The sequence below is a fragment of the Vitis riparia genome, chromosome 13 (genome assembly GCF_004353265.1).
Source record: "Vitis riparia cultivar Riparia Gloire de Montpellier isolate 1030 chromosome 13, EGFV_Vit.rip_1.0, whole genome shotgun sequence".
NCBI classification, from domain to species: Eukaryota; Viridiplantae; Streptophyta; class Magnoliopsida; order Vitales; family Vitaceae; genus Vitis; species Vitis riparia.
In genome coordinates, this window is record NC_048443.1 from 10,574,588 (window position 1) to 10,600,424 (window position 25,837).

A 25,837-nucleotide genomic window follows, 5' to 3' on the forward strand; every position below is an offset into this window, starting at 1 on the left:
TTGATAAAACCATTTGAAATAAATTGCAATTCCCATCACATGATGACTAACAATACAATTATTGTAGAACAGTCTAGTAGCTTAATAATACGGTACAATATGATATTAATTTTAGTTTAAAGTTCATAAAAGTTAATTGGAGTTATAGCTCCTTATTTTCCTTTACCATCTTTCACAATCCAACTAGCTAGAGTTTTGATTCCCATGTTTTGGCAAGGTTTGCTCGAGGAGGAAGTTGAAGATATTCCCAATCATCATCATCAACTTTTTCAAAATACTGATCGACGAATTCATCACTAACTAGCTCCAATTTTGAAGGCTCCCACTGTCAGAAATCAAGCAAAGAACAAGCTAAAATAATGTTACTTTCAAGTAGTGTAAACAAAGATGATTCTAAATAAAAATATATTGATTTTCCATATGGTGTAATAAAGGCCTTATCTTGGAAGAATGTTAGGTTAACTTAAAATGACAAGGTCTTATATCTTTAAATATATCATTTTAAGGTCATACATAAAAATATCTTTGAAGTGTAGAGAGAGAGAGAGAGAAAGAGAGATAGAGGAAATGGTGTTTTCCAAGTGGAGGTTTTCTCCCCTCCTAAACATCAATCCTACACATATACCATCTCCTCTTGACCTTTATTTTGGTTGAAGATGTACATGAATGCTATCTGACATGGTTGATAGTGCATAATGCCCTACAATAATAAGGACATGCTTTATAATTTTCCAAAACTAAAGATGTTTATTCTTTGTCTTTCCCAAGAAGTCACGTAGAGAATCATTTATAGAAAACAAAATTACTCTTATTCAAAACACTTAGAAGGTGTTTAATAAATCAACTTAGGTGTAGTTTGTTTTTTTTGGTAATTTATTACTTATTTTTAAAATTTTTGATTGAATAAAAAAAAGTTAAAATATTTGGTTTTTTCTAAATGTTAAAAGTAACATGTTGGTTTTTCTTTACTTCTTGATACTAACAAAAAATAAAATATTAAAAAACAAACAATTTAATACTTAACACTATTAAGTACTATTCAGTTTTAAGTTCTATTTAGAATGAAGCCAAAAAAAGCCACCATCTTAATAACATAATTGCACGCTATCAGAAAAAAATAATGCAAAAAGAGGTGTTAGAAATTAATTGGTGAATGTGAAAATTTGGCATTTAGGTTTTTTCATCATTTTAGAATCTTCGACAATTATTAATGGATAAGAAATTAATCCATGCTAGGAGAATAGTAGAAGGAGACAAAGCTCTTACTGAAAAGGAAGTAAAAATGTTCCTCTCTATTTTTTGCTCATCCTCTTAAAGATTACTGCAGTCAAACTACTTCATATTGAAAAACCTATTCTACCATATTAAGATTCTATTCATTATCTTCAGTAATTGGATGAAATCATATGGAAATGAGCCCATTTGATTTCAAGCTCAAAACACATTAAATACCCAATAGGTTGCATTGAATTCAATTGCAGTTAGGCTAACATTTTGGCCTCAACTTCAATGGCAAACAGTTCTTTTCTAGGGAAATTTCAGGATTCGGACAGAGTACTACTTTTATGTTCCCCTTTACTTACTACTCTTTGGTTATTTTAGGGCACTGAAGTTGTGTTCTAGAAAGATTTTGAATGACGGGGAAGATAGCACCACTTGCTGCAAATCAATGCGAGGGCTTTTCTCATGGGATCCAAGATTTGATGGGCAGTTGTGCAGTTGCACCCCTGTTCTCCAAACTTGATCCGATGGAAGAATGACTGAAGATGGTTTGACTGCATTTGATCTGTTTTTTTTTTTTGTTTTTAATTTTTTTTTAATTTGTTTATTTTGGCGATCACAATCCTATTTTGAATAAATGCTTTGAACAAGGAAGAAATGACACTAGTTGGTGATTACTGAGACATATCCAACCTACTATTTAGATGGTATAAGGAAGATCTGAATATTTTTACATAAACCCTTCTTAAAGGGAGTATACCACATTGTCATTTTCATTTTAGTGCTTTCATTTCTCTCTTCTTTAGTGCTCTATGTTTCATTGTAATAAAATTCAAGAGATAATGATGATTGAACATTGCGTTCCTCTATTTAAATTGAACTTTTAATGTGGATGGATGTTAAAAGCTTCAATAAGTTCTTTATTTTTTTTCCCTGTGTTACTACGGTAGGCTACATAGTTTGAATTGACAATTTTGTTTCATTCATCTTAGCATAGGACTTTTCTAATTTTACGTGTCTCTCTCTACGGAAGATTTAAGGTTGCATAATATATCAGGAATAGGTAAATATAGAAAGGTCCAATAAAGGTTAATAGGATTCAATTATGGCATAAAGTGGATATTAGGTTTTAAAATTAAGAGGAAGTATTTTTAAAATATTTTAAAAAAATTTGTTGAGCGCTCAAGCGCTCTTAACACACCAGAATTTTGTGGAATTCTAAGATATCTCTTTTTTTTCTTTCCATATTTTCAATATTTTATTTTGGGAAAATTCTAGATTTTGTCCTTCAGGGTTTTTATTCTATAAATAGCATGTCAAAAAGGTTTTTGTTTGATGATACAAATTGTGAAAAACCCTAAATAGCCTTTCCTACATCCCAAAACTCTCAAAAAGATTGTGCCCTCATTCCCTTAGGCATTGAGAGATATCTTTATCGTCTTAGGGGTTGAGTGGGGAGTAAGACTTAGGATAACATTTGTGAAGTAAAACTATCTATTGTTCTTTCAATAGTGGATTTGTGTTTTATAGTTTCTAACCTCTCTGTTTTTATATTTGTGTAATTTTGAGAGATTGTATGAGTGGTTTTCTATGTAAAAATTATTATGTCATGTGTAATTGATTCTTCTTTTCACTCCCCAATATTTAAAAAGAAATTAAAAATAAAATAATTTTAGGCTAAAAGAAGTAAACACCTATTCATTCCCCTCTAGGTGTGTCATAATCTAGATCTACTATCACCTTAGAAATAAATAAAGTCTCTATTTGCATAATGAAAAAAAAAAAAAAGAATAAAAAAGGAAAAAGAAAAAGATTATATGATATGAATATGACTACTGCCAATTCATGAAGAGATGGCATTATAAGTACCTTGGGTTGTTTGCGTTTCTCAAATAATTTTGCTCTTGAACCCTGAATGCATAGATTTTTGCTATGAGTAATAGGTATCAAAACAACTTAAAAAAAAAAATAGCCATCCAATCTATAGTACCTCAATGAAATCAGGATTGAATGACCTTTGAAACACATGACAAGCAATTGTATAGTCTTGGATTAGACAGTCTTTAAGTTCCTTTGTCCGCCCTTCTCTAATCTAAGGATATCAAATAAATATTCTATTAATAGAGTAGAATTAAATTGTTAACTAAGGAAATTTATTTTTAGTAAAACAAATTTTTGTTAAAAGGAACTTTCCTTTGAAAATGAATAAGCATCTATAATGTTCTTACCAATTTAAGAAAAATTTTAAGGCTTGTTGGAGAAGCTGATTTCATGGAACTTATTGCTTGGATTATCCACTTGTTATCTCCAATTGCAGCCTCATTTTCCTAAAACAAGTGAAATTCTGATTAATTATGAGAAATATCATAGTCAACATTGCTGCTTTTGTTGTACAAAAGATAGAATACATAATGAAAGAAACAATTTTTCAATGATAGTCACCAGTATTGATAGGATTTCTTCGACTGTCCTCCTTGAGAAACATTTGTTGATTGTCTCTAATCTATTTATCAATGGATCAAAGTCATCACTAAAAGTCATGGGTGTCATATGCATAATTACAGTGTTGCAAACTCAATACAAATGCTTAGGAATTCATACAATCAATTTGCATGAGAATCACCTCCTATAGGCGCTCTCTTTCTTTAAGGATATTTTGCTTGAGAATCCATTGATAACCCTAGAAATGGTTGATGCATCCGAAGAAGCCACCCCGGATAATGCACTTTCCAGTAAAAGAAGATCCTATAACAACGAAGAATATGCAATAATTTTTTAACTCTTACCATTTATTCATTTATGGGAATTGCACTTAGAAAGTACCTTTTATGATGACTTTGAATTATCTCTGAGAGAAAGTACCTTTGAGAGGACAAAATGGGTTGCAAGACCACAAGCAAGCATTTCACTTCCATCTAGTCGTGCACCAGTAAGTCCTAAATATTCTCCTTCACATCGGTTGACATAAATTAAAGGAAAATGAGACAAAACCACATGAACCTAACATAAATTTTACATGCATATAAAATTCTATTTATTTAAAAGGGAGAAAGGGAATTGGGAACTACATACCAAATTTTTTGATAAAAAAACTATGGTGAATTTTATAAAGTCTTAAGAAGAATTGATAACTTTACCAAAAGATCCTGGGAGCCTAGAAAGGAAATATGATGCACCGACATCTGGGAAAAATCCTATTTGTCCTTCTGGCATAGCAAATACCTACACAATTTCAATAAACCAATGAATTAATGCTACCAAGAAAGAACACATATATTTGATAGTAGGCCCTTAGTTCCAATCCGGCTCTACTTTTGAACCAAACAAGAACTGATTGTAACTCAAATTAATTAAGAAATCATAAGCTAACCTATGCGTACTACTGAAAGATCAATTCACATAGTATGAAGTTTACCTATTATTTGCTATCATGAAATAATTTGAAGAGGCTAGGACTATATACCTAACTCCTCTCATATAGATGCATGTTTAGGTTTTGTGAGCTAGCCAACAAAGTTTACTCTTCATCCCATTTTATTGCTTATGTTTATTTCTATTTTATGTATATTTTATGACTTCATAATATGATTAAGTGGTTTCTTAATACACATCTTCCTCATTAGTCATTTAATCCTAGATTTTAGCTTGAATATAAGCGCTAAAAAAAATGTACTATTGAAATCAATTTGAATTTTGGTTTAGTTAATTAGTAACTAAGGCATGCTATATGTCTTTGTATCCTTCTTATTTTGTTTTTTGTTTTTTTTTTTTTGGTTTTTGGTTTTTTGTTTTCATGTAAAACATTATGAAAGTCATTTCCTTTATATCCTAGCTATTGTATTTATGATCAAAAGAAATCAAAATGATTGAAAAGTAAACTTAAATTACAGACCGTTTAAAATAAGTAATTTAATTTGATATCTAAAAGTTAATAAGAATATTTTTATTTGATTGATGTTTCTAAATTAAAGTGATTAATTCCTAAAATATCTCTATATTTTTTGTTATTAAAATTTTTTATTTTGTTAGGTATAGATATTAATAAATACGAAATTTTGAACTAATTGAATAAGAATGATTGAAGACACTATGAGTTTCTCTTAATTTTTTCTAGTATTAGTCATATCTCTTTTATATGATTATTTGTGTTTGTTTTTAACCTTTTTACTCCAAGAAATTAGTACAAGATTCATAAGAAAAATACTGAACAAAAACAATTAAGACAGGTACAATAGAAAAATGAAGTCTTTACTCGACTCTTAACATACATTGGAAATTGTAGAGAGGTTAGAAGAAGCCATGAAATGAAATCACTCTCCTATTAGTTATCTCTCTTTGTGTAATTGTTATATATGTGTTTTAGCCTTAAAATATATAGATGATCTAGAAATTTTATTTTTCTTAGCTATATAGATGGAACAAATATATAAAGATTTGAGGACCATATTGCCTATAAGCTTAATGTTAGTTAGGATGTTTTCAATGAAGATTCCTTATAGAACGGTAAAAGACAAAGTAACTTGCAAATAATGAAGATGATCAATTTTAAAACTTTAATGAAGTTTGCAACCAACATGTTGATTTCATTCAACATAATGATAAGTTAAAGATAATGCTAATAGTGACCAACATAATATGGTAGAAGATTTTAAACTTAGGAGCCATCAAAGTCAACTAGTGTAAGACAGTAAATACTTTGCATAGGAAAGAAAAATGGTGTTAAAGAGTCTTATCATTCTAAAAAAGCTAACTCCTAGGGGCCATCTATAAAGGAGGAGATGGAGGCTTTATATTCGAACAATATGTGGGACTTGATTCAATCATCAATAGAGAAGAATATTAGTTCAAATGGGTTTAAATTAAGTTGAAAGGAATGCTAATTGAAATATGAATATATATATATATATATATACATATATATCTGAAGCTTGCCTTATAGTAAAATTTATTTTAAAAAAATTAGACATTACTTTGATAAACTTTCTCCTTTATTAAGTTTGAGTATTAGATATATTTTGTTTAGCAGCTACATTTGATTTGGAAATTCAGCAGCTAGATGTAAAAATTGCATTTTTCCATAGTTTGGGTATCATAATATTGTTGGGTTTTGTAGTTGCACGTGATTTGAAACTTAATCAACTAGATGTAAAATTTGCATTTTTCCATAGTTTAGGTGCAATATATATTTTATTGAGTTTAGTAGCTACACTTGATTCGGAACTTAAGCAACTAGATGTAAAAATTGTAAATTTTTTCAATGCTAATCTTGAATAGAAAGAGGAAGAGAAAGAATATTTGGTTTTGATTTAAGTCATTTATGAGTTTCGGATTCCATATAGTTTGAAAAATAAGAAAAAAGAAAAAGAATTTGGTTATATTTGAGTCCTTTATGAGCTTAAAATTCTAAATGGTTTGACGAAGACATTGTAGTGTTTTTATAAGAAATCCATATCCTTTACGAGCCTAGGATTCTAGATATGTGATTTGGTCATTATGTCTAAAGAAGAAGAAGATGATGATGATAAAGGCATTGGTTTTGGGACTTTTATGAACTTAGGATTCCATATGGTTTGGAAAAGGCATTAGGGTATTTTTATAAGCAATTTGAGTCTTTTATGAGCTTAGAGTCCTAGACATGTGATTCTAGCCATTGTGTATACTTTTTATAGTTATTGTAGTGTTAGCCTTATAATCTTATTCTATGTAAATGACATGTTAGTTCTAGATGAAAATGCAAATATGAAAGTCATTGTGTCTAAAAATTTTGAAATGAAGGATTTAAGAGTTCCCAATCAAATTCTTAGGATGACTATATTCAAGGACAAGAAAAATAGGAAACTTTGGATAACACAAAAATTTTATATTCATAGAATGTAACCTTACTTCAATAAAGATGCTAAACTAGTCAACACTTTGCTCCCTACTACTTGCTAGTTATCTTCAAAACAATCTCCTAGAACATAAAAGTTGAGGAGATACATGATTTGTATGTAGTATCTTAGTCATGAGTAATAGGGAGCCTAGTGTTTCCTATGATATGCAATGGACTCTTCATTGTTTGACAGGTACTTCAAAGTGTTAATTATTTTTATAGTTGCCAAGATATATAGTTGGTTAGAATTGTCAATGAGACTATGCAAGAGATCAAGATTTAGAACATATATATATATATATATATATATATATATATATATATATATATATATTATATATATATTTCATGATTCTACCACTAATCATATGTTCTCTATAGTGGGTGGGGGCTTTAGTTAGATGTATAAGCTACAATCAAAATTTGTGTTATTTATAATAGAAGTTAGGTATAAAGAAATCATAGAAGTAGTGAAGAAGCTATTTGAATATAGGTATTGTTTACTAATTTCAAGTACCATAAAAGAGGTAATTGTGATACATTGCACTAGTCAAAGTATAATATATTTGGCTAAAAGCCTAATATTTCACTAAAGAACACAAAACATAAAGACTAAGTATCACTTATTAGGAGAAATAGTGGAAAATGGTCAAATCCTACTATAAAAGATTTACTAATGATGATAATGTATCAAATATGTAAATCTAAGTATATCATAGTAAAGAAACTCATACAAGAGAGTACATTCAACATAAGACTTTTCTTAGGACGTTTGTGGTTACCTACTACTTGGTGAAGTTCACATAGCAACTTTGGAGTATTTTCTTGTTAGTAGAAAAAATAAGTCTTCAAGCTAGAGATAGAATGTTAAGAGACCTAAACTTGTACAAGAACACTATGTAGTAAATCTTTGACTTGCATAATGCTACTACGTCCAAGTCAATGTTTCTTAATAATTATACACATGATTCAAACTAAAACTTTTATGGGTACTTGAGTTATTATTAATCTATTTCTTATATTTATTCAAAACGTTATAAAAAAGTACATTAGATAGTTTAAACATACTTTAATTCTAAGGGTTTAGGTACAGGACATTGAATTGCTAGAGTGATTTGGTAAGAGTTCTAATTATTGTATTTTTAACTTCTTTTTTTCTACAAAAAGAGTACACTTATGTTTCAAGCCACATTAAATTTCTTTTTTTTTCTCAATATTATATATATATATTTCACTTTGATTGCAAATATTGAATGCATATGAACAAGATTCCACGACAATACAAACATAAGTTCAACTAGTATGGAAAAAAGAATCATTTTCTTAACTTATTATTAATGACATATTTGTTTTTTTTTATAATAAAACCTTATACTTGATTTAATTTTTTTTACATCATTTGTGTTTGATTATCATCATGCAAGTTATCTAATCACAAAGAAGAATAATCACCATATTTAGAAACTACCTAGTGAGATAGGAAGATACTTGATAGTGTCTATTTTATCTAATCAATTAATAAACAAAATTTAATTGATAGGCACATATGACATGGAAACTAAAAATGAAAAGGAAAACAAACAGGAAATGGTTACAACATTTCACAAAATTAACATATTTTTACAAGATAATACTAATATGAGAGTTATTAAAAGAATAATAAAAAGGGGATAGATAAGTACAGTGTTTTCAGTGACAACTCGAAACATTGAGTTCATAGACAGTCTAGCACCTCCACCCATTACAATTCCATTAATAAGTGAAACCTTCAAGGAAATTAATTATAAATTAACACATTGTTGCAAGGAGAAAAAATACAACTGTTTATCACCAACATGTAAATGAATATAAAGTCTCACCAAAGGTTTTGTACACGTTGCAAGTAAATAGTCTAAGGTGAGTTGCTTCTTGTAAAAGCTTGCACCAAAGCTCCAATGTCCTATTCATTTGAAATATATATTAGGAAATAACATATATCCATTGACACCTCAATTAATAAAAGATTACAATCTTCATTTTAAAAGCCACACTTTGTCATTGTTTGTCATCTCTATTTTATGTACAGAATATGAGAGTATGTTCAAGGGTTAGGGAAATAAGCAACAATATGTACCTTGCTTATCTTATCAAAGAAGATGAATTGAAATAAGATGATAAGGAGGATGAGGATAATGCAAGAAAGAAAATGAAAAATCTCACCTTCATTTATAGAAATAACTACTCTTACAACATCTCCACCAGCGCAAAATGCTTTTCCTTGTCCCTATAAAAGGAAATTTAGTGAGAAGATAATATTAAATAACTTTTGAAATCAAAAAGCAATTAGTCATGCATGTGTTGAACCATAATATAATTTTACTATATGTTAAGAGAATGGTAAGATTTTATTATGTTAGATAGTTTACTAAAATGACTCCAAATTGTTGCCTAAGTTTTTGACTAATAATGAGCATTACCTTTCATTTTCACTAAAGAATTGAGGCCTTTAATGAAGTCCCTAACATAAGCATACTAAATTATTACAGAGAAAAGGTTGCATGTGTAACTAGTTAAGACTATCTATTCTAAATATTTAGTTTTCATTCACTACAACATGTTATAGTATGCTTGTAGTTTCATCAAATCTTAGATTAAATGTTTCTTGATACAATTCTTCTTTACCTTTACAATCAAAATTTTGATCATGGGATCTTTCTCATACACTTCCAAATTCCTTAAAATTTGAGAAATCTGCACGTAAAATAATAATCAATAGAATCATCAATTCATTATCACTTTTAATTCAACATCTCATTAATTTGTCCACATCATATACATAAATGTATGAGAAGAAGAGTATACATGTGTAAGAAGAGAGTGGTAGAAAGATCAAGAAGATGTTGTAATAGAATATGTATCTTTAATATAAAAAAATGTAAATTAATACCTTTGATCTTTGTACATAAAATGAAAATTATGATGCTATGAAAGTAAAAAATACTTCAAAATCTTACAAAATAGTCGAAAATCAATTCCATACATACATACAATTTGAGAAAACTCCATAAATCAATAGTTCCTCATCATTAGGAATTCAAGATTCATTTGCCACATTCTTTCTATGTAGGTGTCATATCCTCCACACGTTAGTTGAGATCATCTATTGTATATATATATATATATATATATATATATTTTGTCATAAGTAATATCCTTAGCACCTTTTTAGTATCAAACATACTTCCCAATACCTAATTTTGTTTGGTCGATTCTCTCACTCTTCCATTGTGTTGATATAATTTTGAATCCATATTTTGAAAAAAAAAAAAAACTCAAAGGAATACCTAAGGTGTATTAAACAAGGCAATTAAGGAAACAAGGAGATGCATTAAAACATACAAGCAAGTCAACACTAGCATTTTGGGTGACATAGTAGGGCAACATGGCCCATGTCTCTTAGTGGATGGCACCTTACTTTACACACTTCCTTTTTAGGTGGCAATGAGGATGACTTGTCTCTTACTGCATAAGCATGTTGTTCGAGGTATTATCTTTCTTGATTTTGCTCGAGACCACATCTTTTTTGCTTTTTCTCCTCTACTCTTGGATGTAGTAAGCTATTTCATTTTCCCTCCACCTAGCCAAACACTTAGGGAAACAATTGAGGACCAATATGGGCCCATTTTGCAACTATGAAGAGGATTTTTGGTGCCTTTGGGAGTTAGGCTTTTTTAAGCTTCTAACTATTGATTTCCGTATAATCCATCGATTCCATTAGTGTTTGTTTATCTTTTATTAAATTCAATGTATTTTTGTTGGTTCTAAGTACTCTAGTTTATCTTGTTATAAATTTATACATCTTTGGTACACGTGTCAAGGTTATTAATGGCATTATCAATTTCAATCTTATATTTATGAGTTTTTATACTTATGATAGTAGTTAGTAAGTAGTTTTATGAGCTAACGAGAAAGAGTCCATGGGACACTTAGGGTATTAAATGCATCTCTTATGTTAGGTTGATTGTAAAACATTATTTTGCAACTTGGTACCCTATTTTTAAGCAAGAAAATCCATGTCCTTAGAAATTAAGGTTTAAGGGTTGCTTTTGTGGGTTTTTAAGTTCTGTAGTGGTTTTGGATCATTTCACATTGATATTCCTCCTATCGAACCCTTAAGTTTGAATTTTGGAAAATGGGAAATATAAGAGAATGCTAATGTGAAAAAAATGACAAATAATGCAATGTTGAGGCTTTTGGAAAGAAAAATACTTAGTTTTCTTCCTGAAAATCATCTAAGTGGAGCATCTTTTGGTGTTACCAAGTGTAGTAATGGGAGAGTGTACATTTGTGCCTTAGGGAAAGTCTAAATGAACCCTAATCCTCAACTTATTTGGTCTAATTAATTTTAGCATGTCTTATTCTAATTTTTTTTCAAAATCCTAGAAGATGCTAAACTTCTCTATTTTTTTTTTCCAAATATCACTTCAAAAAATCAGTCAAATAGTTTTTCCCTCAATTCATAATTATTTCACTTTTTTAAATTGTATAACTCCCTTGTACCTTCACCACCTCTTCCTAAGATTCAACACTTGGCTCATGGGTTTTAAAGCTACAATCACAACCTTATACATAGGGATACCGCATAGGAATTTTGGCATTTGGTGAAGCTTTTGGCATCATTATGAAAGAGAGCATTCAAAAAGGCGTGGCAAAGAATTTTTGTGAGGGTTTATTTGGTTGTGATCAGTATCACAACTTTGTGAATTCATTCCACTCTCATTTATTTTTTAGTTTTGTAGATTATAAGCAGTAATTTTAATGTAATGGCTTGTAGATTGTTTCTTTTTAGACTTAGCATTTATTGTTCCTTAGTGGAGAAATGGTTGTACATGTATGTGGTATATTTAGGAAGGCCTAATTAGAATAGAGATTGTAAGGATTGATTAATTAGAGCCTCCCTTACCTAACATACCTAACTAGAGATAACCAAGGAGCCTTGCAGTCATGAGGATAACGAAGCTAACAATGCCCCACCACTTAGCACATTTGAGGACTATTTGCAACCACCTATGATGAGTGTTTGATGAATTTCTTGAAAATGTTTTGATTATAGCACCCTTCAGTGTTCCCATTTGTAACAATGAATAACGATCCTCTACTATTAATTTTAGCAAGTTTTAGTTTATAATTTTTCTAAAATTTCCAAAATTCTAAGAGATTCTAACCTCCCCTGTTTTCTTCCAATTCTTACTTCAAAAAATCAATCAAAGAGTTTTTTTCCTACCCAACATTTAGTTCACCCTCATGTTCAATACTTGCCTCACTAGGTTATAACCTAATCACAACCTACTTGGAATATTGCATAGGAGCTTTTGAAAGCAGTCCCTTGCATTGATGGACATATGCTAAGATGAATAATTCATCAATTCTAGCATAGTTCCACTCAACCAACCTCAAAAGTGCAAAGTTAACATTTTTGCTTCAAAACTGGAAATATAATTAAGCATGCATTCTTTGTCAACCAAAAACCACACCTTGTTTTCTACAACCAATGTCTTAGCCCTTACTTAGGGATCCAAATTAAGAACAACACATCTTAAAAGTTGATGATTCAATATCTATGGCAGTAGTAAGAATGTATGGTTAGATCAATTGCTTTTGATCAACAATGGGCTGACACCATTGTCCAAATCAACTATAACATAGTTGTCATGTTAATTAAAAAAAATTAAAAAAAAAAAGTAAATGGTACAACCATAACAACATTTATTTGAATTAGTGGTGGACCTAAGTCTTAATTATTATAGGAGAAAGAGAACAAAAAGGAAAACTTTACCTTTTCTAAAGACATGAGTTTCACAGTATTAAATTTCTCTCAGAATTCCAATTTTCTATTATATTTCTTATTATTTTCATTTTTCATCATTTTCAAGGAAGAAAAATTAATATCCATCGTACTCTTTTTCCCTTTCCATGTTTTCAAGATTCAAAGGATGACTAAAATCCACTTCATCAAGAAATAAAGATTTATATGAGTAATTATATATTACTAGAACCAGTATCACAAGTAGGTAGCTTGTGCAAGATATCATATATAGTTTTTGAAATGTGTTTTTTTTTGTATTAAATAGAACATTCAAAGAAATGTTTTATTTCAAGCAATGTAAAAGAATTGGAACAACATTTCAAAGAGTAAATAACCTTTTAATTGTACTTATATATTATAATTATGAAAATCATAATTTCCTTACCATTTATTTTTAAATTTCATAATAAAAATGAAAATAACATAGTTATCAACCTTTTTTAATTTCAATTTTTTAAAAAACAAGTTTTAAAGTGGAAAGACAATCCACAACTCATCCACATCTTATTCTTTTTTATCAAACAACATCTTTTACATATGAACATGGAAAAAAATTTAAATGCACACAAAATTATAAAAATAATTATAATAAATTTCTACTTCTTATTTTTTGTTTCAAAAACAAAAATAAAAATTAGAGTTAATAAACATATTTAATATTTATACAAATGAAAATTATTTATATAAATATTTAACATTTATGAATATTTAAACATAATTGCAAAATTATTTATTTACTTTTAAAAGAAGTAAAGCCTAAACTTTTGTGATTTTTTAAATATTTAATATTTATGAAATTAAAAGCATTATTACAAAATCATTTATATTTTTTTTACCTTTAAAAGCAATGATGCTTGTATAACAAAGTAAAATTTGATCCATTAAATTGGGATACAAATAAATGCAACAAAAAAAAAACAAAGAAATGAATAATATACAAAACAATAGATCCATATATGAGGTATAATGTAATGGAACTTAAATATAAAATAATGAGATCCAAATTGCACACACGACACCACCTAAATGATCGTAACTTTTTCATAATTTTAGCAAACATTTTGGTAAACTTTTACTATTATTATTATTATTATTATTCTTGTTGTTGTTGTTATTTGTTATTGTTGTGTAATCTTATCTTCTTGACATTGATGGATGGATGAAATATTATTATTATTGTCATTATTATTATTACTTTTAGTATTATAATATTTGCTTTAGTGTTATCCCTATTATGTAATCCTAACATGGATGGATAAGTTACATTTAGCAATTTCCATCAAGATTCATATTACATTTAGTATGTTTGCCAAGCAATGAAAATAGTCAAATTTCACAAAAATGGAAAGAACCTAGCACCAATCAAACATTTGAAATCTAAGCCTAGGTTATATTAACCAAACATTTGGAATCAGTATGCAATAACTACAAACGTTCCTTGGATTTGTATCACTTAGTAGTAAAGGGCTCCCTCGGAATCCAATTCTAAAGTTGATTCAACATCTCACTACAAAGAATTAACTGAACTCTAGTATGTAAATAACAATGAGACATTGAGTGTTTGGGTCCATGACCTGTTATCCTTTGTTTTCAATCTCCCATGTCTATAATCGAACAAGGTGAAAACTATTAGTTTTTCAAGACTACGTTTACTATCCTTGAGTTACAAATCCTACAATTGTGTGTTCAATTGACATGTTTTAGCTCACAAAGTGCTTATATCAAGTTTCACTTAAAGAACTACTATGGCCATAGTTTACATGAACACACCTCCTTAAGATCATCCAAAATGACACTTTGTCTCAATCTCATGAGATATCATTGTGTCTCTATTGAGAATACCTATTGCTACTAACTTTCATCAACAATGGCTCAATCAATAGGGAATATATTATTAGCTTATGATCTCGCCAGTAGGTCTAAGCTACTGTTAACTTTAGTACAAACTTAATATTCTCTTAAGGTTGTGAGACAACACAATGAACCAACTTGGTGAACTGATGACTACTTGATAGCTCTGTATTATGACTCACTATAGGTCCTATAATGTGTAACCATACACACTAATGAACTCACCATGGGAAACCCATCCCAATGGCTAAGACCAGCCATTCCTCCGATTAGGATGTAGTCCACTACAACTTTAAATACATTGCCTAAGTCCACAATCGACTGTGAACAAATCATTTACTTATAAGGAACACATGACCTGGATCTCTCGTGCAACTCCTAATGCACCCAAGTCATGTACAATGCAAAAAATGCTAGGCGAAAATGGTTTATAAAGTGTAATGCATGGAACAAGGATAAATAAAAGTGAAACTGGAATATCATGACCTAATGAATTCCAAATTTGTTACAAAGTGTCATTCTTTTAAGGGCTCTATCCTAACATTCATCATTAGCCTAAAAAATTAAAGCATACTAGATACTCATTTGAAACCTATGTTATCCCCGTGACTAACAAAGACTCTTCCAATCAATGTCTTGGTGAAACAATTTGCTAGGTTCTCCATGGAAGGTATGTTGTCAACCATCACATCACACTTCTATATTATCCCAACACTTTAGAACACAAGCACATAATCCCTCATTCTCCAAAAATATCTGAGTATATACTTGACATAGTGCAATTTTCCTATTCTTGTAATCCCTAACGACTTTAAACCCAAGAATATATTATGTCCTTTCTAGATTTTCATCCGAAACTAAGTAGATAAATTGATCTTGATTGATGACAATATCTTTACTACATCATTTTCAATGAGTAGATGTCATTTACCTATAAGGTCTTAAAACACAACCATGCTTCCCTGCACTTTCTTGAAAACATAAAACCCTTTTCTATGAAAATATATGGTTACATCATATAGATGTTAATATCAAGATAATTGTTTAAGAACACTATCTTGAAATCTTATTACAATATCTCATAAATGAGATACACCACAATGGATAAGAGTACTTTGATGGATTTGAGTATGGCTATTGGTATAAAGGTTTCCTATAGTAGAAACAATGTTTTGAATTATAGCCTTTAGCTACAACCTAACCACATAAATCTCAACATTTCGATCTACTCCTTTATTCCTCTTGTAAATCAACTTACACTTATGGGGTTTTATCTTTTTAGGTGCTTCTACAAGAATCTAGATTACATTAGAATCACAAGGATTTTAACTATCCTTTCATAGCCCCTTGTAGAGTTATGAGCACTAACACACTCATCACTTCATCATAATCTGTGAGGTATAAACCTCCCACTATGATGAGGTACTCATGTACTAGAAGTAATATGAACGGTATGTCTCTATACCTCTTGATCCATAGTATCTTGTGTATAGTGGGACTATCTTCTATTGTTCTCTAGTCTATATCACTATTTGCCTTATTCCATATCAATTAGTCTTTATCATAAATCAGGTATTTGTAGCAACAGACATCTTTTGATAATCTTGACTATAAAGTAATAATCTTAAAATCCTCTTAGATATCTTATAAACTAATATACCCTTTACCTTACTTCCAATTTGTCTACTTTTGTGTTTCACACGAGTGCTACTCTCATATGTGAATTTGTCACAAACTAAGTCTATAATGTGTTCACATCTATCTAGAAGTTAAAAGTACCAATCTAGTAATGGAGGTAAGGTACAACCTTCAAGAAATATCTCAAATGGATATGGGAAGTGATGAGAAACCAATCATCAATCTCACTATGTCTATCAAAGTTCAATATTTTCTTTCCATCACTCCATTTTGTAATAGAGTCCCTAGTGTACACAATTGATATATTATCTAATGCTCTTTATAGAAAGAATCAAACATACTAGACACACTACCTCAATCTAATTGAAGTGCCTTGATATGTTTACTCAATAGGTTATCTAATTATGCCTTGAATGAATCCAAAGCATCGAATTTCTTATGTACATATCCAAACCTAGAGTATTCATCAAGTGATGAAGTACGCATACCTCCCAATTCATGAATACTAAAAGGTTCATACATGTCAATATGCACTAACCCCAAGCATTCTATGGCTCTAGTCCTTTAAAAGTAAAGGGCATCTTGGTCATTTTACCATCTATATAGGATTCACAAACTAGAAAATCATCTAGAATCAAAAGCTTTAGATATGACCAGTCTTTGGATTCTATTTAGATTAATATGATCTACATTTAGACACCAAATGTTTGATTAGTGCTAGGTTCATTCCTATTAATAAAAGTCAACAATTCTCATTACTTGGCAAAGTAATAATGAAGTTGCAAATAAAAGAACAGTAATACCTCTCACTAGCCAACACAATTGACTTTGCAACAAAAACTAAGGCAAGTATAATTCCATCATGCCTTCTCACTAGTTGAAAGCCCTATAAAGAACTACAGATGGTGGGCTTGGAATCTATTCACCACAATTGGTGAAATCCATCGCTACGTATTCAATAACGAGAACATGATGTGTACTTTTCTTTTTCTTTAGGTAAACCGAGCATTCATTTTGCGTATCTTAAAGGGTTACAAATGAATCATTGCCCTTGAGCTTACTCTCTTATATCCTTTTCTTGAACTTTCCTTATTTGGTGTTTTTCTTTTTCTTCTTGGTAGAAGAGCCAAAAACACCTTAACTATCATATGAACACCCTTCTAATCTTTGAGAATCCTATTTCTAGCTCAATGGAATCTGGTAAGATTTCTAATATCACATGAATCCCAGTGTTCATAATAATACTAAGGGCAACTTTTCTAATTGACTTGCCTTTACCATCAAACAACCCTTGAAATTTTAGAGAGAATATCATAAACCATGACAATAGACATGTGTTACTTTTGCAACACATTATCCAAAAATCCAAGTATGAGACACTTGGTCTTCTGATATGTCTTATGCCATCTTTGATGTGCCTTTCTTTGTTTCTGTTATGTTTGGTCAAAGGAAATAATAAACTCTGCTTAAAATTAGCTTCTATGCAACTAATTGTTATATCTAGATTGAATTTCAATCTATAACTAGGTCCAATTTAAACAAGAGATAAGAGGTGATCAAGTTAACGACATGATGTCTATAGCAAATAAAATAATTCCATGCATTTATTAAGAGAATTTAGCATTCAAGGCAAGTAGGTAATTAATTTAGCAAAAATGTAATGCTCTCAAACTATCCTTTTGCAAGGTATCCTAATATCATAAGTATCAAACCTACTTCAAGCAAGTCATGATTCTTATTACTAGGGACAGATCCTTTCTAATTAATCAACTTGCCTTAAACCTTAAAAGGTCATCCTAAGGTAATAATTAACATACCTTCTAATTTAGCCCTTAACCCATCCAAGTGGGACCACTTTAGGTGATTCTACCACTTCATGTCCTAGTTAAGTGTATAATCAAGATCCTTGACTTCAATGTTACTAAATGAAGAGTTTCATCTTCAGGATTGCCACTCCTGCTACAAACATATATAGTTTCGTCCATAAAGGATAGTCTATATCCCTTGATTCCTTAGGTCACCCCATCTTTAGGATGGTAATGCACCCAAAATCAAGATAGACTTGATCTTGGAGGCTATGGGCTTGTCTATCGTCCTCTTCCACTTAATATTTTGAAATAATTAAGAACTTTTAAAACAGTAATTATTACCTTGATGAATAAATTATCTCCTTAAGAATTTCCGAAAATATTTATTTCCTAATTGGAAACCTAGTGTAATAGGAGAATATCCATATGAAAATTTTAAAATTTTCATAAGAGTATTTTATCCAAAAATAAATTTTGATAAAATGTCCACTCTCAAATTTTAAAATCCATTTTCATAAAAAATAATCTCTTTTCTCACATAATTCCAATTAATAAATATTTTGCCTAGAAAATGTTTTCAAAGAAATTTATTTCCATCAAATTACAAAAAATCCTTTTGGTAATAACTTTTAATGATAAATTATTTCTAATGAAAGTTCCATAAGATATTTATTTTCCAAATTGGAAACTCTAGTGTAATAAGAAAACTTCCAATTTATAAAATTTGGAAAACATGAGAGCACCTAATCCAATTTAAAAATATTTAATTCTTCAAGGATTTTCAAAAAATAAATTTAAGAAAAATATTTTAAATCCTTAAGAACAAACTTAGAAAGGAACTTTAGCTCTCATACTCAAAATTCTTCATAATATTATTTTTCTTGTTCCTACACATTTCAAATTTAATAAATATTCTTAAATATGCAATATAATTTTCACATTAATTTATTCCATTAAAATTACCAAAAATAAATCTTTTAATAATTCCCTTAATGATAAATTATCCATCTTGAAAATTTTCAAAAATTATTTACCTCCAAATTAGGGATTAGTGTAATAAGAAAATTTCTAAAAACTTAAATAAAAAACTAGAGACCACTTTATCCAAAAAGGAATTGAAACTTTTATTCTACAAGGATTCTCATCAAAATAATTTTAAAGAAAATAGTTTAGAATCCTTTAGAATAATTTAGAAAAGTAAATAATATGCTTTGGAATCTAATTTTCAAGAAAATTTATATCCATTAAATTACTAAAAATGTCATATTATTTAAATAAGAGGCTTTCAATAATTTTGGTAATCTTCTTAAAATAAATTATCCATCATGAGAATTTCCAAAAACTTTATTTATTCACTAAATTAAAATACTTGTGCTTATAAGGAATATCTAATTTTATAAATATTTTAAAATAAGAGAATCTTTCCTTAATATAAAAACTCAAGTCCTTCAAGATCTCAAAATTAGAAACTTTGAAGAAGGAATCTTCTAAAGATTTGATAAAAAAAGAAACTAGATTCTCTCACAATTTTAAAAAATCTTTCCATATAAAAAATTCCTTAAGAGTAGCACAATTCCAATTTTGAATAAAACATTATTTTGGAAATAACCTTCTCATGAAAACTCATTTTTCATAAGAAAATCCAAAATTACCAACTTTGAAAATACTTCTCATCATATAAAATATAAATAATATACATAAAAAGGAAATATTAAAAAAGAGTTCCCATGGCCAAGGGATATTTTTTCACAAACAACCTTCCAGTTGTGAATAAGAGCCATTGGTCTTTAACTTACCATAACTTGGCACCAATATTTGGCAACAAAACTTGCCAAAATAATGCTTCTATACAATTTTCTATGCTAGTGTGGTAGATTGCATTACCAATAAACATGATTTAGCACTAGATTTTTGGCATGGAAAATTTGCTAAAAAAAATGCCCTGAAGTATAGTTTGTATTTCTGGTTGTGAGTGTGCCCAAATCAGCTAGTATAGAACAATTAGTGTGCCTAGATGTAGCCCAAATGGCAAGTGTGAGCGTGCCCAAAGTCAGCCCATATGGTTGCCCATTATGCACCACAAAATAGAAAACTTCTCAATTTAAGAAAATATGAACTTTTGCTACCATAAAATATTAACTTTCTCCATTGAAGTTCAACACTTATTTCAGCCCCAATACTAGTCCATGATAAGCCAATTTACACCACAAATTGAGCCTAACAAGTGGCCCAAAAAACGAGCTCAAACAACCAAAAGGAATTTGGCTTGAACTCAATCTCGAAATAGGTTGTCCTTTGCACAACCTTGCTTCAAATGTTCATATCTTCCTCATTTCAACTTTAATTTATGAACGTTTGAAGCGTTGGATTCCTAATTTATTAAGCTTCAAAACAATATGTGGCTTTCCCTACGAAAATCATCGGAGACAACAACAATTTTGAGTCAAAGTGAATGTTGTGTTGTCATCAATCTCAAAAAGAAAAGAAACTTTCAAGAATCTTTTTCTCCTTTTGTTTTTGTTTTTTTTGTTTTATTTATTTATTTATTTATTCAAAGTAAAGATTCATCTTTTCCATAGCCATTAAACTCCTTGATACTTCATAGATGATTCTCTAATAAAAATCAAATCTTTATCAACATCGTTGAGGAATTCTTTTCTTATAACCCTCCATAGATGATAAAAAAACATAACTTTACATCATAAAATTAAATCCTATACTCCTATAATGGAGCTTACATCTCAATATATGGAAGATATTAAAACTTTATAAGAAAACTTGAAAATCTATGCTTCTTTAACAGAGCTTACAACCATATCTATGAAGAAATCAAGAAACAAAATAATTATCCCATTCAGTCATCACATACAATAAAAAAGATAACATGCTTGCATCCCTTGGTCATGGGATGATATCAATGATTCAAAAAAGAGGTTAGCACACCCCAAACAAAAATCTAAGCAATAGAAACAATACCATTCTTATAATATATATATATATATATATATATATATATATATATATATATATATATATATATATATATATATATATCTTTAGGGTTGAAGTACCGACTTTTAGGTTTAGATGTTCCCAAACCTTAAATTCTAAGTGTTGAAGAATCAAATCAATCTCGTTCAAAAGTCTCATAAACTCAAAGCCTTCTACCCGATGACTCGAATCTTGATCTTAACATACTTCTGATGGGAATGGAAGAGAATGTGGAGGTTGGTTCTCTTTCTTTGGAGGTGGAAGACAACTTTATGGAAAAGCTATAAAAACCTTAACCCCTAAGAGGGAATTTATAGGGTTCCCTATTAGGCTTAAGTGACTTGAGTCCACTAAGGGCCTGGGTCACTTAATCTAGCCTAAAATAGATGGCCATGATTGATTAATTAACCCAACAAGGCCTATTAATTGATCAATTAGCTCAATTCAAAGACCTTGTTCACTTACCCTTGTGCAACCCTATGTAATTACCAAAACACCCTTATGAAAAAAAAAATGAACCTAGAGCAATTCCAACCCTCATAAACTATGCCAACAAGGTACATGAGCTCGAACGGTGACCATTGGGACCTATAGAATAGGATTGGCTCCTTTAGAATCCAATTATGAAATTGATTCAACTTCCCACCACATAAATCAATTGAACTCCAATATCCTATGTAAATAGAAATGAGACACTAAGTGTTCGGGTTCGTGACCTACTATCTATTGCATTCAGTCTCTTCATGAATTGGTCTTTGTAGTCTAAAAGGTGAAAGTTATCAGCCTTCTAAGACTACCTCTACTATCCTTGAGTTATAAATCCTTCTATTGTGTGTTTAACTAACATGTCTTAGCTCATAAAGAGCTTATGTCAAGTTCCACTTAAGGAACTACTATGGTCATAGTTTACATAAACACAACTCCAGATCACCCAAAGGGACACTCTATCTCAATCCCATGAGATATCATGGTGCCTTTATTGAGAATATCTATTGTTATCGACTTCCATCAACAATGAACCAATTCATAGGGAATATATGATCAGTTTACAATCTCATCCGTAAGTCAAAGCCATGACTAACTTTAGCACAAGCTTAGTATTCTCTCAAGGTTAAGAGATAATATAATGAAGCAGCTTGGTGAAGTCATGACTACTTGATAGCCTTATGTCATGACTTACCATAGATCCAGTCTAATGTATAACCATATATACTAGTGCACTCACTATGACAAATCTATCCCGATGGCCAAGACCAACCATCTCTTCAATTAGAAGGTAGTACACTAAAGCCTTAAATTGATTGCCTAAGCCCATGGACTGACTATGAACAAATCATCTACTTGCAAGGAACCCATGACTTGGATATTTCATACAACTCCTAATGCCCCCAAATCATGTACAATGAAAAGATGCTAGGCGAGAATGATCATAAAGTGTAATGCATGAAATACAGATAGATAAAAGTGAATTTGGGATATCATTAAATAATGAATTCCAAATTTGTTACATTATGTCATGCTTTTAAGAGCTCTATCCTAACACAAGTGATGCCTTGTAATAAGGACCCAAACTTAAGACTTCAAATTAAGCTCGTTTAAGTATGTTTGAGGTGGTTTTAGCTTCTCCATTGATGATAAGGTTGGAGGGAAAAAGGACTTGAGGAAATTAGTGAACAGTTGAAGGAAAATTAGCTAAAATGGACTGCATAGAAGCTCTATGAACACATACTTAAGCTGGTGCATGGATTTTGTGCAATCACAAGATTATGCATATAGCTAAACTCAAGATTCTACATATGAAGAGGCCTCTACACACTGAAGCAACCCTTTATGCACAAGTAATCAACACACTAAGGAAACCCTTTGCATAAGGCACTTCAATACAATGAATGCCCACATCTAAAGCTCTCCATTGCTAAGAATGAGTCTATGTATACAGACTTGCATAAATATGAGCAAAACTATATGTAAACTTATAAGGCATTGAATTATAGGCATAGTGCTCAATGTCAAGCTAACAAGTCTTAAGGGACACTTCTTCCTCACTTTAAGACAACATCTCCACATGGTATTTGGAGCTAAAAAACAATTATACCAAAATGACTAAAGAGTTGTCATTTATTAATTTTGTTAGTAAGCCAAATCAAATCTAATTTAGGAGAGATTCCAAATGATAAAAATTAGTCAATTCATCATGAAACAATATTTTAGAGGGAGGAATAATATTCTTTGATCAACTATTCATCATTGTCATTACATCTTCTTCTACCTTCAACACTAAGTATTTAATCTTATTTTCATTTTTTTATTTCTAAAATTTAGGTTAAATTTTTTATTTTATTTTATTTTTAGTTTTGTGTTTGAAATTTTTTTTTAATTTTTCTCTATAATCTTTTAGCATAGTTCATTTCACTTTCCTAGCTTATCAATAAAATTATAGTTTTCATTCTCAATTAAAACTTCATGCCTTTGCCCTTTTATCTAATTGTTTTGCTTGCTTCTTTTTATTAGAACATAAGTAGCTCAATCCATTAAGGCACCAAGGGGTGAGTGAAGCCAAGTTAATTGTTTGTGTAAAGTTCAAGGGAATCCTAATAATCATAAATGCTTACTTCACTAGTTGTAAAGGTCAAAAGTTGAGCAATCCTAGGCACAAGCATGAGCTAACTTGATATGGATTCACTTGGACTAAGAATTTGTATTTCTAGTATATATTCAAGGTTTGAGCCAAAGACTAAAAGCATTGGTTTAATACCATTGTTTCTCCCTTAAGCATCTAGTTGAGGAGGATTTAGGCTTAAGGTGATTTCCTTAGTGGATCTTTATGTTTGGTGCTTGATTTTCTTATTGCTTTGTTATTTCAAAATTTGACAAATCAATCTTTGATGAATTCCTTAATTTCCATTGAGATCTAAAGCTACCTTTATTTGTAAGTCATTCACCTTAAAGACCTATTTTCCATTCATCTAATATTGAAATCATTAGATCTTGTGAGTTCAACCTACATATTCAACAAGGGTACTATTTTGATAGTTCTTGTGCATACTATTTTGATGGTTCTTATGCTTTGGATCGAACATTATCTGAGCACAAGCCTCTTTGGTGATAAAGATCCAAACTCAATACTTTAATGCAATAGTTGGGTCTACATATGTAGACATGGTCTATACACACTTTATGTCCACTCAGTTGCACTTAGACTGACCCCTTGGCACACCTTATCTTCTATTTGTATGTAGTTGAGTGGGTAATCAATTTATAGAGGAAAAGAAAAGAATTTTTAAATATTGATATTAAACTTCCAAAATACATAGACTTTAGCAAGGAGAACCAAATGAAGCAGAATGAGATAAAAAATAAATAACTATTACAAAACATAAGACCCATGAAATAATGAAACTTAATTTAAGAGTTTAAATATCAAATGTTTTATAGACATATGCAAAATAACATCGTACCATTTCATAGGTGAGACTATTTAGTTTGTGAGGTCGGTTTAATATCATCTTTCGTGCATTTGAACTTTCTTCGAAAAGGACCTTAAGATTCAAATAGATCATTGGGTAAGTAATGGCACCAAGCAATATAAATATAAGTTTGTGAGATGAATACAACATCTTGTATCTATATAATAATATTTCTTTAAAAACGATTTATTGACTTAATTTGATCAAAACTTTCCCTTCTTTTTTTTTTTATCTTTATTTGCTATATGAAGTCAAATAAATTGAAGAAAACAAAAGCATATAATATAATTCTAGGAGTAGGTTATTCTAGTTATCACATGCTTTGTTTTTTAATGTATATTTCTTTTGCATATAAAGAGAGAAACATACAGAAAGGAAAAAAAATCACAAAAGGATAAAAAAGAAAAAGAAAAAGAAAAACTAGCTACTCTTCTAAAAATTAATTTAAACACTTAGAATTTGTACCCATAAAATATATCTTGTTCCATTATTATTATTATTTATAATCATTGAAGAAGATTTTGTTTGAGAGAATTTTATCTTAAAATTTTATGATAACACTGTTTTGGGACCAACACCTTTCTCAAAATTTTGACAAAAGTGTATTAAATTTTTGGTCTCCCCATATTATGTCCTTGATTGAAATCAAATCTCTAATTAATACAATTCTAGCTAATTAAACTTCATGGTTAATTATAAATTAATTGTTTTATTTATTGGAAAGAGGGAAAGTAAAAAAATAATTCTTTTTAAAAACCGATTTAAAAAATAGAGACATTAAAAAAAAAAACTTTAGTACCTTAAATTTTAAAAATATAAGGTAAGTCCATACTTTTTTAATATATATATTTTTTAACTTTTTATACAAAAGTTTATAGTTTTTAAAAACAAAAAACATTAGAAGGAAATACAAACAAAGCCTTAATTACATCCTTTACCAAGGATAGTAATATCAAATACTATGACCTTTTAATTTCTTTATCATACAACGTAAAAATGCACTCACTAAGAAAAAAATCAAACCTAAAGAAATAGAAACAATCTCATAAGGAAAAAGCTTCCATGGATTAACAAGAACCACTTACCTGGTTAGTCTCAGGGTTGGACAAGAAGAGGGAAGCCATGACAGACAAGGGCAACAAGC

The 25,837-nt window shown here is 29.8% G+C and overlaps 1 protein-coding gene across 1 annotated transcript; it reads right to left on the reverse strand.

Annotated features, from left to right (window-relative positions):
- Positions 1–25,837, reverse strand: LOC117929079 (3-hydroxyisobutyryl-CoA hydrolase 1-like). The gene is made up of 14 exons (XM_034849273.1): positions 25,779–25,837; positions 24,685–24,765; positions 9,755–9,823; positions 9,293–9,356; positions 8,953–9,032; positions 8,776–8,859; positions 4,359–4,443; positions 4,084–4,169; positions 3,845–3,966; positions 3,664–3,724; positions 3,450–3,548; positions 3,212–3,313; positions 3,091–3,132; positions 1–325 (listed from the first exon to the last, which is right to left on the reverse strand). Exons 1-14 carry the CDS (start codon positions 25,815–25,817, stop codon positions 188–190), a joined length of 1,152 nt encoding a protein of 383 aa, XP_034705164.1. The 5' UTR covers positions 25,818–25,837; the 3' UTR covers positions 1–187.

Excerpts from the sequence above, each read along its gene's own strand:
- LOC117929079 (XM_034849273.1), bottom strand. The coding sequence starts at position 25,817 with ATGGCTTCCCTCTTCTTGTCCAACCCTGAGACTAACCAG. Across the intron at positions 24,766-25,778 it reads CCAACCCTGAGACTAACCAG|GTCCTTTTCGAAGAAAGTTC; the intron begins GTAAGTGGTTCT and ends TTGAATCTTAAG. Across the intron at positions 4,444-8,775 it reads GAGTTGTCACTGAAAACACT|GTATTTGCTATGCCAGAAGG; the intron begins GTACTTATCTAT and ends GAAATTGTGTAG.